The 17,126-nt window shown below is 39.7% G+C and overlaps 1 protein-coding gene across 1 annotated transcript in view; it reads right to left on the bottom strand.

Annotated features, from left to right (window-relative positions):
- Window positions 1-17,126, bottom strand: part of phkb (phosphorylase kinase, beta) — a 195,110-nt gene that overhangs the window by 89,974 nt on the left and 88,010 nt on the right. Inside the window, 2 exon segments of the mRNA XM_052028086.1 lie at window positions 11,657-11,670; window positions 12,326-12,403. Coding sequence (XP_051884046.1) covers window positions 11,657-11,670; window positions 12,326-12,403 — 92 coding nt within the window.

The raw sequence follows: 17,126 nt of genomic DNA, 5'->3' as shown, positions 1-17,126 counted from the left end.
AGAAAATGTTAAACATGAGTGGTTAGGCAGAAGTCTACATGATTAAATACTCAAGTCAAGACATAATGGTAGTCCACAGTAGCATTATAAGATGATAGCTATAGCATTGTAAATTCTGGATTACATGTTGTCAGAAGGATTATGAATCATTTGCAAGAATAAAATGCAGATATGTAAAAATGCTACTTGGTGTGAACGAACACAAACATAAATAAAGACATCAAAAATTGGATCTTTTTTTAAACTGTGGGGCAATATTTAAAATTATATAATGCTACTCACAGTTACATCTTGACTTGAATATTTAATCATGTAGATTTCAGACTTCTAAGTTAGAAAGATCCTCAGCCTCTGCAGATGCACAATTCCGAATGGAGTCATTTATCCACATCTAAGCATTGAATGGCTGACCCTCCAGTCTGAGATGCAGTACTATACTCTCCAGCTAGACTCTACCCTGACAAACTCCTTAACAATTTTATGCTTCAATGAGATAACCTTTCACTAGTCCATATATGGGCTTACCTTCCTCAAAAACTCCTCAAAGGACAATCCTCTCATCCCAGGAATCTATGTTATTTTCCCTCTAATCTTTCCTTAGGTAAGGAAAACAAAACATTTTCCTACATTCTAGGAGTGGTGTCTCTCTCTCTCTGGTCTTATAAAAAGAAAGGGTTCATTATTGTTCTACTCCAATTCCTTTGTAATAATGCCTGGCACACCACGTTTCCCAAATTATTTGTGGTATCTGCATGTTAACTTTCAATGATTATTTCAAAAGGACACTCAAATTCCTTTGAATACTGATATTTTCTTGTCACTATCTAAAATATATGGTGGTTTTCTATATTTCCTACCAAATTCCTGTGTTATATTCAGTGTTCCACATCCTTTTCTCCTCATGTATCCTATCTCTATTCCTGTACAACCAATTTGCATTTGCCTTACACCATACTTTCCTTCTAAACTTTATGCAATAACTTAATCAATCATAACTAAAGTTATGATTAACTAAAGTCTATATAACTAAAGTCCAAACACTTCTCCCAGCAGCACTCCACCATTTGCAGCACAAGATTACATACTCTAGTTACTACAATCATTTATCAGTACTCAAATGATGATAATATGTTATCCCAATGCCATTTCTAATTTTGAGCAATAACCTCTCATGTGGTACCTTACTGAATATTTTTCACTGCCATTTTCCTTTATGTATGCTTCTGGTGATAACAGATTTGTCAAACACAAATTCACAACTCTGTATTTAATTTGCCCAGTCGTATTGTGATTTTGTAAGTACCATTATGCCATGTTCTTATAATAGGCTGTAGCATCTTCTCCATTACAGATGTCAGGCTAATAGGCTTATGATTCACTGCTTTCTCTCCTCCCCTCCTTTCATCCTTGTGAACCTAACAGAGGTCTAATGTAACACCTGCATTTTCATTTCATCCTTTCACATCATCCAGCAACTCAAACACTCCTTTAGGTATTGGTTTATTATTGTCACTTGTACTGAGGTACAGTGAAAAACTTGTCTTGCATACTGTTCGTACAAATCAATTCATTACACAGTGCATTGAGGTAGTACAGGGTAAAAACAATAACAGAATACAAAGTAAAGCATCACAGCTACAGAAGAAGTGCAGTGCAGGTAGACAATAAAGTGCAAGGTCATAACAAGGTAAACTGTGAGGTCAAAGGTCCATCTCATCGCATAAGGCGACTGTTCAATAGTCTTATCACCCTGGGATAGAAACTGTCCTTGAGCCTGGTGGTACGTGCCCTCAGGCTCCTGTATCTTCTGCCTGTTGGGAGAGGGCAGAAGAGAGAATGACCCGGGTGAGTGGGGTCTTTGATTATGCCAGCTGCTTCACCAAGGCAGCGAGAGGTATAGACAGAGTCCATGGAGGGGAAGCTGGTTTCTGTGATGCACTGGGCTGTGTCCACAACTCTCTGCAGTTTCTTGCTGTCCTGGGCAGAGCAGTTGCCATACCAAGTAGGATGCTTTCCAGGTAGGATGCTTTCTATGGTGCATCGATAAAAGTTGGCGAGTGTCAAAGGGCACATGCCAAATTTCTTGAGCCTCCTGAGGAAGTTGAGGAGCTGGTGAGCTTTCTTGGCCGTGGCATTTACATGGTTGGACCAAGACAGGCTATTGGTGATATTCAACCCTCTCGACCTTAGCACCATTGACGTAGACCTTTAATCTTCAACGGTGACCACGGGTTCAGTTGCATTGGAGGTCATCAGGGTGGGTGGCGACAGACCACTCCCCTTCTGTTCAAAATGTGCATAGAATGCGTTAATTTTATCAGGAAGGGATGTGCTGTTGTTGACTATGCTGCCCAACTTCGTTTTGTAGCCCGTTATAGCATGTAAGCCCTGCCACAACTAACTGCTGGTCTGGGACTCTATTTTGAACTGGTATTGTCTCCTGGCATCTCTGATAGCTTTAGGGAGGTTGTATCTCGATTTCGTGTAAAGGTCAGGGTCACCTGATTTGAATGCAGTAGTCCTCAATTTCAGTAGGGAGTGGATCTCCCGGTTCATCCATGGTTTCCATTTTGGGAATACCTGTATTGTCCTCTTTGGTACACAGTCCTCAACTCACTTGCTGATAAAGTCTGTGTTGGTGGTGACATACTCATCTAGGCTGGCAGCTGAGTCTTTGAAAGTGGACCAGTCCACTGACTCAAAGCAGTCACGTAAAAGCTCATCTACTTCCTCAGACCAGCACTGCACGACTTTCTGTACTGGATCCTCCCGTTTCAGTTTCTGTTTGTACTCAGGGAGAAGGAGCACAGCCTGGTGGTCTGATTTCCCAAAGTGAGGGTGAAGGGTGGCTCGGAAGGCATCTTTGACAGTTGTATAGCAATGGTCAAGGGTGTTAGGGCCCCTGGTGGGACAGGAGACATACTGGTAGTACTTTGGTAACACTCTTGAGGTTGGCCTGGCTGAAGTCACCTGCAATAATGAAGAGGGTCTCAGGGTATCTTGTTTCAAGGCTGTTGACCACAGAGTATAGTTCACTGACTGCAGGCTTTCAGATAAAGCAGCTATTCACTTGTTTTTCTTCGTCTAGTGTACTGCATTTAGTGCTCACAATATGGTCTCTACATTGGAGAAACCAAATGCAGATTGGATTACTCCTTTGCAAAACATTTCTGTTCAGTTCACAAGGGTGATCCTACATTACAGGTTAGTTTATTGTCATATACACCAGGGTGCGATGAAATTCCTTGCTTATGTGAAGCTTCCAGAGTAAACAGTATACATGGTAATAATAAATCCAACAATAAATATAGTATAGCGAGGACAACAGATTAGTTTAATGTCATATACTGCACGGTGCAATGAAATTCCTTGCTCGCGTGAAGCTCACAGAGTAAATAGTATACATGATAATAATAAATGCAACCGTTGATATGACCTATAACAGTGGTGTCATTAGTAAACTGGAAGTATGAGTTGGAGCTATATTTGGCCATAGAGTCATGGGTGTACAGGGAGTAGAGCAGGGGGCTGAGCACACAACCCTGACAGCACCAGTGTTAAGTGTCACAGTGGATGAAATGTTGAGGCCAATGCTAAATGACTGCAGTCTGCCAGTTACAGATGAGGGCCCCAAGGCCAAGGTCCAAGAGTTTAGCGTTGAGTGTATTTGGTATTATGTGTGGAAGTCTGAGCTGTAATTAATGAATAACATCCTGACATATGTATTCTTATTATCAATGTGATCCAGAGCTGAAATGTAGTACAAGGGAGATGGTCTCCTCTGTAGACCTATTTTCCTGTATGCAGATTGCAGGGGGGTAAAATGCAGAAGCACATTTCATTTTTCTCGGGGACTGGAATGATGGAGGTTTCCTTTAAGCAGATGGGGACGATAGACTGTTGAAGTGAGAGTTGAAGATGTTGGTGAAGACAGTGGCCAGTTGATTAGCACATGATTTCAGAACCTGACCAGGGACTCCATCTGGGTCGGCTGCTTTCCAAGGGTTTACCTTCACGAAAGCAGACCTGACTTTAGCCACCGAGATGCAAGGGTCAGAGCCAGCAGGGAATGGCGGGGACATGCCTGCTCAAAATGGGCTTCGAATGCACTGAGCTCATCTGGTAGGGATGCGTCATTGCCAGAGATCGTCCCGATTTTGTCTTACAGCCCATGATGGTATTCAGGCCGTTTTACAGTCACCTGGCATCCATCTGATCGAATTGAGCCTCCATCTTGCTCTGGTATTCTCTCTTGGCATCCCTGATAGTTTTAAAGAGATCTTATATAGCTTTCTTTCACAGTGCAGGGTCATCCCTCCTGAAAGCCTCGGATCTGAACTTTAGCAGAGAGTGGATCTCCCTGTTCATCCAAGGTTTCTGGTTAGGATAGATTCTAACCGTCTTTGTTGGAATGCAGCCATCAACACATTTCTTCTTGAAACTAGTGACGACCAAGGTATACTGATTCAAGCTGGATGAAGTGGCCTTGAACCTGTTCCAGTCCACTGACTCAAGGTGGTCCTGAAGCTGACCCTCAGCTTCCTCAGACCATTGCTGTAATATTCTTTTCTTTGTTCCCTTGCACTTCAATCTCTGTCTGTAAGCTGGTAGGAGGAGAATCAACAAATGATCTGACTTGCTGAAATGAGGGCAAGAGATGGAGCAATAAGTATGTTTAGTAGTGTTGTAGCAGTGATCTAAAGTGTTAATACTCCACATGGGGTAGTTGGGGAATATGTTCCTGAAGTTAGCTTGATTGAAGTCCCCAGCAATGATGAGCAGAGCATCAAGGTTTACTCTCAAGATAGTTTACGGCCAAGTGTAGTTTGTTCAGTGCCACCTTGACATCAGCTTGAGGTGATATGTAGACTACCGACAAGATGGTGGAGGAGAATTCCCTCAGTAGATGAAAGGGACAGTATTCTAAGAATAGGTATTCCAGTTCAGGGGAGCAGAGTTGAGCTAAGACCAATACATCAGTGCACAGTGAAGCGTTGACCATAAAGCAGACCCCACTGCCTTTCTCCTTGCCTGAGGATACTGTATGGTCTATATGAAAGATGGAGAAACCCTCAGGCTGATGTGCAGTGTCAGGCGAGTCAGGGGTGAACTATGTTTCAGTGAAACAAAGAACACAGCAGCCTTGCTCTGAGCTCTTCAAGCTCGTTCTTGAGTCATTGCATGTTAGTAGAAGTTACTGGGGAGGTGGGGTGGGGAGGGAGGGAGAAATCCCTGCCGTTTCATCTGCACCTGGAGCCTCCCTCTCACCCACTGACTGCCATGTACTGCAGCTTGTTTATACGCACAGCTGTGCAGGGAGCAGCTGTTGTAATAAAGATCGGTAATCCCGATAGTTGCTTTGAATCTGATGATTGACAGAAAACTTTCAGTGCTAAAATTAATGACTTCCTCAGCACTGGATCTGATTGATATTACAGAAAAATGATCATAGTAAGTTTTTTTTAAGAGAAGCTGCACACAATATGTCACCACTTTCTGGCGCCACTCTTTTTTTTTAACTAAGTACAGCAATGATAAGTACAGATCCGCGCTTCCAGTTGCCTTTTGCATTAATTCTTCATCCCCCTCAGACTTGGCTTCTCAGTCTTTGACATCTTACGCTCTTCCAAAGCAGCATAACACAAGCTTCAGGAACAAAATCTCATCCCCTGACGAGCTATGTTACAACCCTCAAGACTCCACAATGAAGTCATTTCAGATAACCAGCCTTTCCCGTATGTATCAGTTCTGCTAGGTCATCAATCTGTAACATTAAGTTTTCTCTCACTACAGATGCTGCCTGCCCTGCTGTACATTTCCAGCATCCTATTTCAGATTTCCTGCAACTGCAGTGCTTTATAAAATCATTTCTGTCCCTCCCTCTTTTGTTCTCATTCATCTCCCTCTTTAAAAACCTCCTCTCTCAGGCCAACTGCAATTGACAAGCCTGCCCACGCTCTCTCTGCTGGCAGTGTCACAAATGGCCCTTTCCAACATTTTCTGGTTTTATTTTAGATTTCCAGCATCTGCTGTTTTTGCTTTCTGCTTACTTTTTCTCTCAGTTTCTGAATAGAAACACTGGCTAAAATGCCAGTAATATTTAGACTGCCACACATGATCTGCAAATGCATTAGTTTTTCCTTTAAGGAGAGACAAACAGCCCTTCTTATGGAGTCCCGTACTCAAGCCTAGTCTTGGTCAGATTTCTCCAGCAATACATGAAGATCCTATATCAAGCCAGAGCCAGCACAGAACTGGATGCTCTACTGATTTCAATGGAGATTTCAGGCCTGTGGATTAGGAGACAGAGGAAGGCAAGTAATCTTGTTAATCTGTTTGTTGTTAATATTTTTTAAAGATTATTTTACTCTCAAGATAATTAAAAATACATTAAACTAAGTGTTTATAAAGCTCTTAATTAACTATTTTTAAGTATGTTTAGTTTATTTAATTTTTGATCATTTTTATCTGTCAAAGAGCATCTGGTGCTTTCTAGAGGAAGAGGTTCCTGCTGCCAAATCGCTGGTCACCCCCTTAACTTCACTATCCAACTCCAGGGTGTGGAGGACCAGTGATCTCAGCTCTTCACAGATGGACCAGCTGATGGCTGGCCAGTGGCAACTCCAGACTGCAGGCCAGTTCCAGCACAACCTGCTCCTATGTGTTTCTTCCTTTTATCTAATACCATCTTTAATTTCTTTTATTAGTCACCATTGGACTATTTTGTACTGTTCTTCTTTATTCCTAAATGAAATAAATTTCTTTTCTAAATTATTATTTTTAAATGCCTGCTGTAAGCTCATCTATAATCATAATTTTTATTCTTGTGTCCTAATCTACCCTAGCCAACTTTCTCCCTTACACCTATATAGTTTGCCTTGTTTAGATTTAAAAGCCTAGTTCTGAACATATCAATATCCCTCGCTAACACCACGTAAAATTCAAAGCATCCTTCTACCCAGTCACTCTTTCAGTGAGGTTTTATTAATCTTGAGTCATTGAACAATGTGAGCAAGTTCCCTAGTTTGTTCCTTTACACACTAATCCAGAGAACTATCTTAATTATCTTCCACAAACTCATCCTCCATTCACTTATAGTAAATTTGTCGCATTTGTAAAAAATTTGTTTTGAACATGTTCACTGTTATATACACCCTAATTTATTCTCTGTTCAACACTCCAAATACTGTTAGAAGATCTATAACCTATCTCTAACAATGATTTCTGCCACACATTTATTCTAAGCTCCACCCACACTGATTTCCTGAAATGAAATCTTTCTCTGTCCCTATCATTTATTACCAGAACTGCCACAGCCCCTTTTCCATTTAACCTCTCTTTGAAAAGTTATATACCTTGCAGTGTTTAGTTCACAACCATGTCACTATGCAACTTTGTTATGTGATGGTTATGACATTAAAACAATTATTTTTACTGCTACTAATTCATCTATTTTGTTGCTTTGCACAGATATACTGCCTTTAGCTTTAATTGATTTCCATTTTTCCCTGAATGTCACTTTAGTTCACAATGGCATATCACTGTTTTAAGCTCATAAACTTGTAGTTACCTAGTTTATCCCTGCTGTTCTTCATTAATAAAGGAACATCATCAGGTATCCTCCAGTTTTCTGACACCTCGCCTCTGGCTGTGTCAGGGCCCCAGCAATCTCTTTCCTTGTTTCCCATAGCACTCTGGGATAGACCTTGTTCATCCCTGCAAATTTATCTACCCTTATTTGTGGCAAGGCATCTAACACCTCCAACTTTTTAATGTCTACACGGCCCAGATTCTGCCTTCATTTATTGAGTGAAATCAAATTTTAAACTCTTTTATAATCCTTTGACCCATGAACTTAAATCTGTGCCCCCTTGTTACTGACCTCTCTTCTAAGTCCTTCCTATTAGGCTTTCTAGAACACAGAACAGTACAACACAAGAACAAGCCCTTTGGCTCACAATGTCTGTGCTGAACACGATGCCAAATTAAACAATCTCTTCTGCCTGCAGGTGATCCATCTCCCTCAATTTCCTGCATATTCATGAATCTATCTATTTACCTCAAATAAGGTCACCCCGAACCTTCTACATCCCAGGGAAAACAGCCCAGCCTACCCAGTCTTTCCTTACAACTAAAGCCGTCCAGTCCTGACAACATTCCCATTAAGCTTTTCTGTACCCTTTACAGTTTAATGACATTCTTCCTATAACCAGAACTATGCACAGTACACCAACGTCCGAGCAAAGATCTTTTCTCTATTGCCTTTATCCTATCCTTCATCATCAAGGCTACACCTTCTTCCGTTTTCATTTTATCTATAAGCATCCTGGAATATTTTAATCCCAATAACATTTTATAACCATGCCTGCCTACCACCTCCTTGATCAAACTATTAACTTCCATATGATATATTAATGAATCCATTTTATTGCAAACACTTTGTATATTCAGATACAGTGCCCGGAGGTTTGACGTTTTTCTGCTTTTCTCTGATGCCACATTAGTTATTGGTAAATTGTCACTTCCTGACCTGCTCTGCTTATATTTTTTATTACCCCAAACCATACTCTGTTGTAAGTGTTTAACATTTCTCTTCCTAATTTTAGATTTATTCTTTACTGAGTTATTCCCCCAACCTTCCCTATTAGTTCAAAGTCCTGTACACCACCCTAGATATTCGATTTGCAAGGACACTGGTTCAAATCCATTTCAAAACAAGTCCATCTGAAAAGAACAGCATTGGTGTTGGCGCAAGTACCCCATGAAGCAAAACCCTTCTTCCCACAACATTCTGAGCCATACATTCAATTTTATAAATAGCTCATTCCCATGGTAACAAGTATACTCTTACTTCCCTTACTGCCGTGAACAGGTACAAGTTATTGTTGCCTGTGTGGATAAGGGAAAAGTATTTGAAAAATGTGTTAATTTTGATGTTAGTTTCAAAGAGTAGCTGGGTGAAATCAAAGAAATATTTTAATTGAAATTAATTTCAAGCATCATACAAGGAGACATTTTATACCTTTTCCACTTTCAAAAAAAGGTACTATTTACCATTCAAATTGCATGTGATGCATGAGTTATTACCCAGAAAATAAGCCATTTTTCTCATCTTGCCTGTTTGACACCAAGCTAAGGAGCTCTCTACTCATCATGTCCCCAATTAAGCATTTTAGTTGACATTACCAAATAATATTGTTCCTCTTACTTCAGCTGTAACAGCAAATCCCCTTGGTCAATTCAGTTTCCCCAGTTTTCTTCCTTGGTTTAACTCAGTCTATTATTTTCATTTGCAACACTTGAGTTTTCTAAGTGTAACAACAGATGGTAAGATTCTACAGATTATACGCTGCTCTGAATATCTCAGTTTACAAGGGTAAGACCAGGAAGCAGCAGTACTGTTAACAGTGTAAACAATACAGAATGACAGGAATGCAAGTTCAGAATGTGATAATGAAGTATACCAGGTTAAGAGAGGCAAAGAAAAATCTGATTCACAGCAAGAAACTGAATCACCATAAACATGGAGAAGGCAGATGGAAGAATTAAATAAATCAATATCACATCCATTGCCTTCTCAATAAATTAAGTTCTAAGAATCAAAATCCATTTTTATTACTGCACTCGTTAAGAGGTCCTTGTGTTTGTATACACCTTTGGGACAAAAGATTTAGACAAACTGCATTATTATTTTGATTAAGAAATAACATGTTTGCCGTGCAAAAATCTTTACAGCTTTTATCAAAATGAAAATAAGTCTTCAAAATAAATGTGATCTCCATATTAAAAATGCAGCATTTTTTGAGATGTCAAATTATAGATGAGTCACTTTTAGCCATGTCCTCCTTTGGGATTATCAAACACACACAACGGTTCCAGAGAAATACCCTCTTAATACAGCATTGGCATTTGGTCAAATATTTATGTGAGAAATTTTATCACGGCTTTGAGCCAGTTTACCAATAAATAATGCATCTGCCAAGTCTGTGCACGGGAGAATTAAAACATGCTGTATTAATTGCTTCATATTAGTCAGTGGCTGGTTTCTTTTCATCCAAAGTGAAATAGTTGTACAAAATAACCCTGCTGGGTACTCTCCTGGAAACAAGATACATGAATGCCCTAGCACAAATGAGCTGGAACACAGCACTGTCAGATCAACTTCTTATATGTCATAATTCTCCCAGCAAGCTAAATTTAAGCATGACTGGGGTTCTGACAAGTACAGTAGAGGCATGGTTGTTTAGGCTCTTTTCCTAGTGAGATGGGAGTGCTTCACTGGGAATACAATCACTAGCAGAAAGATTAGGCTTTTACAATGGTAATATAGCAATTCATAAGCTGCACAAAAAGGGCTGAAATACACAGCAGTGGTCTTAATCCACTTGCTTCTTAGAAAGTCTCTTTGACCTAGTATTGCTAATAAATGTAACTTAGGTATTCGCCTACATTTTTTTTCCTTGAAAATTTCCCCCCAACAGAACAACTTACTCATGCAAGTAAATTTCTACAAAATGATAAATGTTTGTGAAAGAGCATTATGGTGATACGGAATTCATCTCACTTTCTTTTATTTATTCACAGGATGAGGGCATTGCTGGCAAGGCCAGCATTTACTGTAAGTTCTTAATTTCTCTGCAGAAGGTGACTCTGAAACATCTTTTTGAATAGCTGCCATCCAGTGAAGGTGCTGAATGGTAAGGATTTTCAGGATTTATACGCAGTAACAATTAAGGAATGGTGTTATATTTCCAGATCAGAATGGTGAGAGTGTTTTCTGGGGACCCTGCAGGTAATAGAGTATTTAGTAAAGGTCTTCGATTTGGCAAATGCTTTTGAAGTGGCCTAGGTGAGTTCTTATAGTGTGGTTTGCAGGTGATGCACACTCCAATCATGATGCACAAATTGTGGAGTTGGCGAATATTTAGGGTGCTGAAATGCATGCCATTCTAATGGCTGCTTAGTCCTGAAATGTGTCATGTTGCACCTTACAGATGATGAAAAAGCTTTGGTAGAGGAGAGGAGGGCTGTCATCAGTTGAATTATTTACCACAGGCTAACACGTCTCTAACCCGGTCTTATAGTTAAATTTCCAGTCAATATTGTTCTGTTGTGACATCATTTTGGACAGTTTCAAATACTTTCTTAGCTGTACACAACAAAGTAAAACTGTGCCGAATTCAGCACATATGGGCAATGATGCTGATACTGGGGCCTAGAAATTGAATGGTGGTTGGAAAGACACATTAATTTGATGGTGTTTGTCGGGCTGAAGAACATCTTTTATGAGAGCGAACCACTGAAAAATTCCATTATCAACTCAGTCCAAGGGGAAAGGTTTTCCCTCTACTTGCTATAAATTTGCTGCATGTCATGTGGGGACAGATCAAGACTACGAAGCTCAGTTAGAGCCATTTGTGGTGATGGTGAGTGGCTGCTGGATAGGTCTTTGAGGTCACAATCTGGTTGGGAATGAGGTTCATGCTCACAACTGTCTTTGAGGGGGTAATCATGGATCATGACTGTGTGGGGGAATGGGTTAGAGGACCTGAAGGAGAGCTGCCACAAGAAAAGTATTTAAGCTAAAGCAAGGGATCCCAGATCTTAGCCCCGGATATGGCAGCATGGGACTTTAACAGGCACATTCCAATTAAACAATGATGGGACAGCCTTGCATGCACTGTGAAACCTTGTTTCTGTATAAATGAACCATACTGTCTGCATTCATCCACCAATATCACAGTAGTCATGTTCAAGCACATGTTGCATGCCATTGCATACCACTGCACAAGTTGTGGGATATTTATGCGCTGGTGGGTTATATGTATAGAAGACCTGAATGGGAATGTGTGGACTTTGCAGAACACATTTGGCCTTGCAGGCCCTATTGAAAAAAATTAGAGTTTTGTTATTAGGTTATTACTTTTCTACAGAACTCCAAATTGTTCTTGTAGGTTTCAGATCTGTTTATAAAAAAAAACACATTTCTCCAACACTATCCTCATATTCTATTTATAGATCAGTAAACCAACTTGTTGAAGCTGCCTGGATGAAAGTTCAACTTCAGGTTGGATTTGTAAATAAGCTGTTCTTGCATTGTTACTGGATTTGGCAGTGCATAAAATAACATTTTGGATGAACTCTCAAATTCATAGATTAGAAATATAACTAGTGGCCTAATTATAAAGTAATGCAACAAATGTATTTGCTCAGAATTTTAATCAAAATGCCACTTTAAATTTGCCTAAAATTTTTTCTGTACGTAGGTCTGAAACAAAGAACTTACTGCATCTTTCTTCAATGTAATCATGAGAATCTTCCTTACCTTCATATGACTGATGAAGCAATGGCTCAAGGAGTTTCATGTATTCTTTTACTTGATCAGGTTTTCCTCTAAATACTCCTAAACAAAAAGACCCAAGCCATTATTACATTTTTTTTTAAATATATAGTTTCAAAAACCTCTTACTTGTCAAATAAGTTGAATTCACCCATAATTGGGGTGCTAAAATTTTAAGAAATCATTAATGTGGTGAGTACTATGGGTCAATCAGTTACGCATTGAATTCAAACATTAGAAGGGGGAGGGAGGATGGGGCACGAGGGCAGATAATGATCCAACATTCACCCGAGCACTGAGTGTGCTGATTGTGCCTCAGAGTTACATGCTCCTGCAATTAGTTGCACCATTGTCCTCATATATTAAGTGATGAGTGAATTGCATTATCAGTTTATATCATTCTGTACTAAGGCTTGCCAGCAACAAATGTTATAAAAATAAAGATTATGAAGGATGATCATTCACACACACAAATGGAATCACAGGAATACATTTTAAAAATCACATTTTTCAGCTCCTTGTTGAAATGTGAGATAATTGCAAAGATTATAGGTAGCAACATTTTGCTCTAGTTTATGCTGGTAATATATTGAAGATTTTAGAAATTACATTGGTATTAAGTGAATACAACAGGAAGTGCTTGGTCCAATTTGTAGGCCACTTTCTGAAAATTATTTTCTTTCAATTTATTGCATACTTACATTCATTATAGATATTTTATACAAACATTCATAAATATATTTTAAACTTTAGTTGTGGCAACAATGTGCCTTTTAAATATAATTTACTATAGTGCAGATAATGTGGGAAGATACCAAGTCCTTTATTACTTACTATTTAGTACAGTGAAATTACTCAAATTTTAGTGAAAGCAGAAAATTTCCATCATCTTGCCACAGAAATTTCACAAATAGGTCACATGGAACAATAAAATACAATGGTGATAGAAATTGTATTGCATAATGCAAGGTTTTTACATGATAGGTGATAACTTTCGGGGAAAGAAAGTTGCACACCCATGAAATATTAACTGCTTGTCTCTTCACAACTTGAACTGCTAAGAGTTTATAGCATTTTCTACTTCTATAATTATCCCTTTAAACAGTTTCAGGTCAGGAGTCCTTTTTCCAATGTTTAACTATGCAAAGTTAATAGAGGGATTTTTAGCTAGCTCCAAAATGACAAGACTGGTGTCAAATCAGTGTTGAATAACGATTAATGCCATGGCTTGTCTGCTGTGCATGTTTCTGGCATGAACACTGTACACATGCTAATGCCGTCTCCAATATAGTCTGCGTAGACAATTAAAATTCCTAAGGATACTTGCCAACACTGTTTCTTGTGTGGAACAAGTCCATTTCCACCATTTTATCACTTCAATGAAAATTCATATCCAAATGCCCAGGTGTGGGGGGAAATCAGAGCACCAATCTATGAAAATTTAGCCCTTTAGCTCAAAAGGCAGCAAAATAAAAATGAATGGATTGATTAAAAAACCTATGACAATCCAAAGATTATATTTGGATCTCAAAATATTTGGGATGAAAGGGATAAAGAAATACGTATTCACAACAGTATGTACAAGGCAAAAGTATTGGGGAAAGGGCAATTTCTTCATTTAGCTGGAAAGATATACAAAATTAAAAGACCTTTTTGTTAATTATAGCAGTAACTAAAATTTGTAATGATAATTAATAACTACTGATTGATACATCCACATAACAAATATTATCCCTACTCTACACGTGCGTACACATTCCCTTAACAGCTAGTTCTAGATATTACAAAGTATGCTCATAACTAAGGAAGAACACTGTTGCTAGATTTATCAGATGGATCAAAGGTATAAATAACAACAAATATTTATTCTTATTTGTTTTCAGGATATGATAATATGATTCTGATTTGCCCTGCAGTTGAAATACTGCATTTTCATGGTGATTGTAACTGGTCAATTCAAGAACTTAAGGCCAGTTCAAGGTGGATGGCATTTTCCTCTTGCCTAACACTCATCTAGAGCACAAATAATCTGCCACTTATGAATACAAAACAACACGTTGTTCAGGTTCTGCTAAAGATAATGACCATTGACCTCTGCACTAGCAACTAACATAAACTGATAAAATTACTAAGGAAACATGGGCACAAAAATGAGCTATCTTAATATTCACTACGAAGTTTGTTGCTATTCTCACTACAGGCCAAACTGGTCTAGTCTTTGAGAGTTTGTGAGGTTCTGAGTTACGTTAATACAACATCATCCCTCTAAATATGACAATTGCCTGATTAGTGGTAAGACAGCTTTCCCAATTCACACATCAGCTTTCACATGTTGACCAAGAAGTCCAATGCACAATTTACTAATGTAAATTACTTAACCTCATACCAGGGAAATTGGCGATAGGTGAACATGCTCACTATTATATTATTTTGCATTCTTTTATGTTACCCTGGCACCCAATTAGCAACACTGGCACAGATCGGTGTGCAAAGGCTACCTGTGTTAAGCAGTGTTGGGTATGTCAGCATGAGCGGTACAGTCACTGAGACGTAGGGCTCAGAGCTGAACGATGACCAGCATGGTAAGTAACTTAGTGCTAGAATCTGGAAGAGGCTGCTCCATGTGTTAAAATCAAACGGCCCAGATTCTATTGGATGTGATGGAGGCTGATATCGCCTCCACTTTTTGTTAGCCTGCAGAGCTCTCCCAAGCCCAGAGAATTCACTGTAGGGTAACAAGCTCAATACCAAATCAGTTAGAAAAGCTGTGCAGCCATACAAAGAAAGGAGAGGCAACAGGAGGTGATGAGAGACACTGTGGGATCTGAGCAGTCTGTTAATATATGGAACAGGTGCTGCCAGTCCCAAGCAATGACCCCTGCTCACTGGCCAATGTGCAGCCCGGAGTCTCACATGGCAGCCCACCCAACAGCAGCTCTCACAGGCAGCCTTGCCACACTAGCTGTGGGGCAATTTGTTGCTGGCTTTGCACCAGGTTCCTGTCAGAGCAACGAGCAGCAATGAAGGGAATGGGGTTTGTACCAAGTTCCTGGCATGGCAACTTGCAGACAATGACTTATTTAAAGTAAAGGGGTACATATCTGTGAGGAGTGTTTGGACTGGAGGACCAAGACCATAATGAAGCAGCACTATGGGAAAAGACTGAGTGGGGTCCAAGTATAATGGGGTCCATTATACTCTGGGTGGCATCCTACTCCTGATACATATTTAGTTTATGTAGAATATACGATCACTTCAAATGTTGTCTTTTCTCCCAACAGTGTAAACAAATATCTTAAGAGCTTCTTCCCCCCCCCCCCCCATTCCTCTCTCAGCCCAGACATTTCTCCATGTTAACAGATTCAATGGGATGGGATAGGGAGAGATGTACTTCCAAAGAGATGGCAAGGGAGGGGTGGGGGAGGGGGTGCACATTGAACAGTAAGTGATGAAAAAGTCTAGAGGATTGTTACGGACTCAGTGAAAGTCCCTTTAAGATAGAGAGTGTGTGTGTATGTGTGTGTGGGGCGTGCTTACGTCAATAGAAGATAAAGGACGTAATGACGTTGTTGAAGAAGTAAGAAGAAGAAGAAGAGAGAGAGAAGGGAGAGAGACACCAGCCTGCTTGTTTTCTCTATCGATGGATGAGAAACAATAACTGTGTTTGCCACTGAAATCCATGTATGGAAGTTGGAAGTAATCCTGGTGGAGTTCACTTTGTTGCTGACCTGTAGAAGAAACAGGTATTTGTATTGTGGACGACCACGGTTCGGATGCTTTTCGGGGTGAGGAAGTCACTACCGAGTAAACACTGAAGTGTCGTTTGGATTCCATCGTGGAACATTTGGATTTCGTATGTACTCTCTCTAATGTTTTTCTACATCTACATCTTATCTTCAGACAACGGTGGTTGTTGAAGAAGCCCTTGCTCATGTTTCACCTTATGGCTTTGCGGAACTGAACTTTAAGAACCATTCCGGAACTGGGAGTTTTGGACTTTGTCACACACACACACGAAGAGTTTAGTTTTGGGGTTAACGTTCGAGGTTTAACATTCTTGAATTCTAGCATACTAACATTTTTTTTACTTTTATTTTACGTATTATCATAAGTAGTGATTAATAAAATAGTTTTTAACACTGAATCATGCTCAGTGTGTTTCTTTTGTTGCTGGTTTGTGACAAAATTGGGGGCTCGTCCGGGATAGTTCCCAAGGTTAACGAGTGTCGTCTGGGATCGTTCCCCAGATTGACGAGATTTGTTCGAGATTCAATCCAAAGATTTCTGAGGGAGGTCTGATAAATTCTTTTTTAATTGGCTTGTGTGTGTGGAAACCAGCAGCAATGGATATTAAGGCATTTTTGGAGTCACCAACCCAAAAAGGATTGGATGGTGGCGAAAAAGGATGATCTGATAAAGATTGCTACCAGGCTTAATCCTTACAGAAGTAAAGCAGTCTATGAGAAAGGCAGATATTCAGAGACTTGATAGCTGGCCATTATGTGGAAAAGAAGGTGTTGAGAAGGAAGTGTTAAAACAGTTTCCTGGCAGTGAAATAGCAATTTCTGAGGCACAGGTGCAGCTGGCAAAGATAGAGGCTGAACGAGAGCAAACCCAGTTAAAGATAGAGGCTGAACGAGAACAGAAGAAATTAGAGGCCGAACAAGAGGAAAAGAGATTAGACGCTGAACGAGAACAAACCCAGTTAAAGATAGAGGCCGAACAAAAGCAACCCAGATGAAGATAGAGGCTGAACAAAAGCTAACTCAGATGAAGATAGAGGCTG

Source organism: Pristis pectinata, chromosome 13, assembly GCF_009764475.1.
Source record: "Pristis pectinata isolate sPriPec2 chromosome 13, sPriPec2.1.pri, whole genome shotgun sequence".
NCBI lineage: Eukaryota > Metazoa > Chordata > Chondrichthyes > Rhinopristiformes > Pristidae > Pristis > Pristis pectinata.
This window is presented reverse-complemented; position numbering and strand designations above follow the sequence as displayed.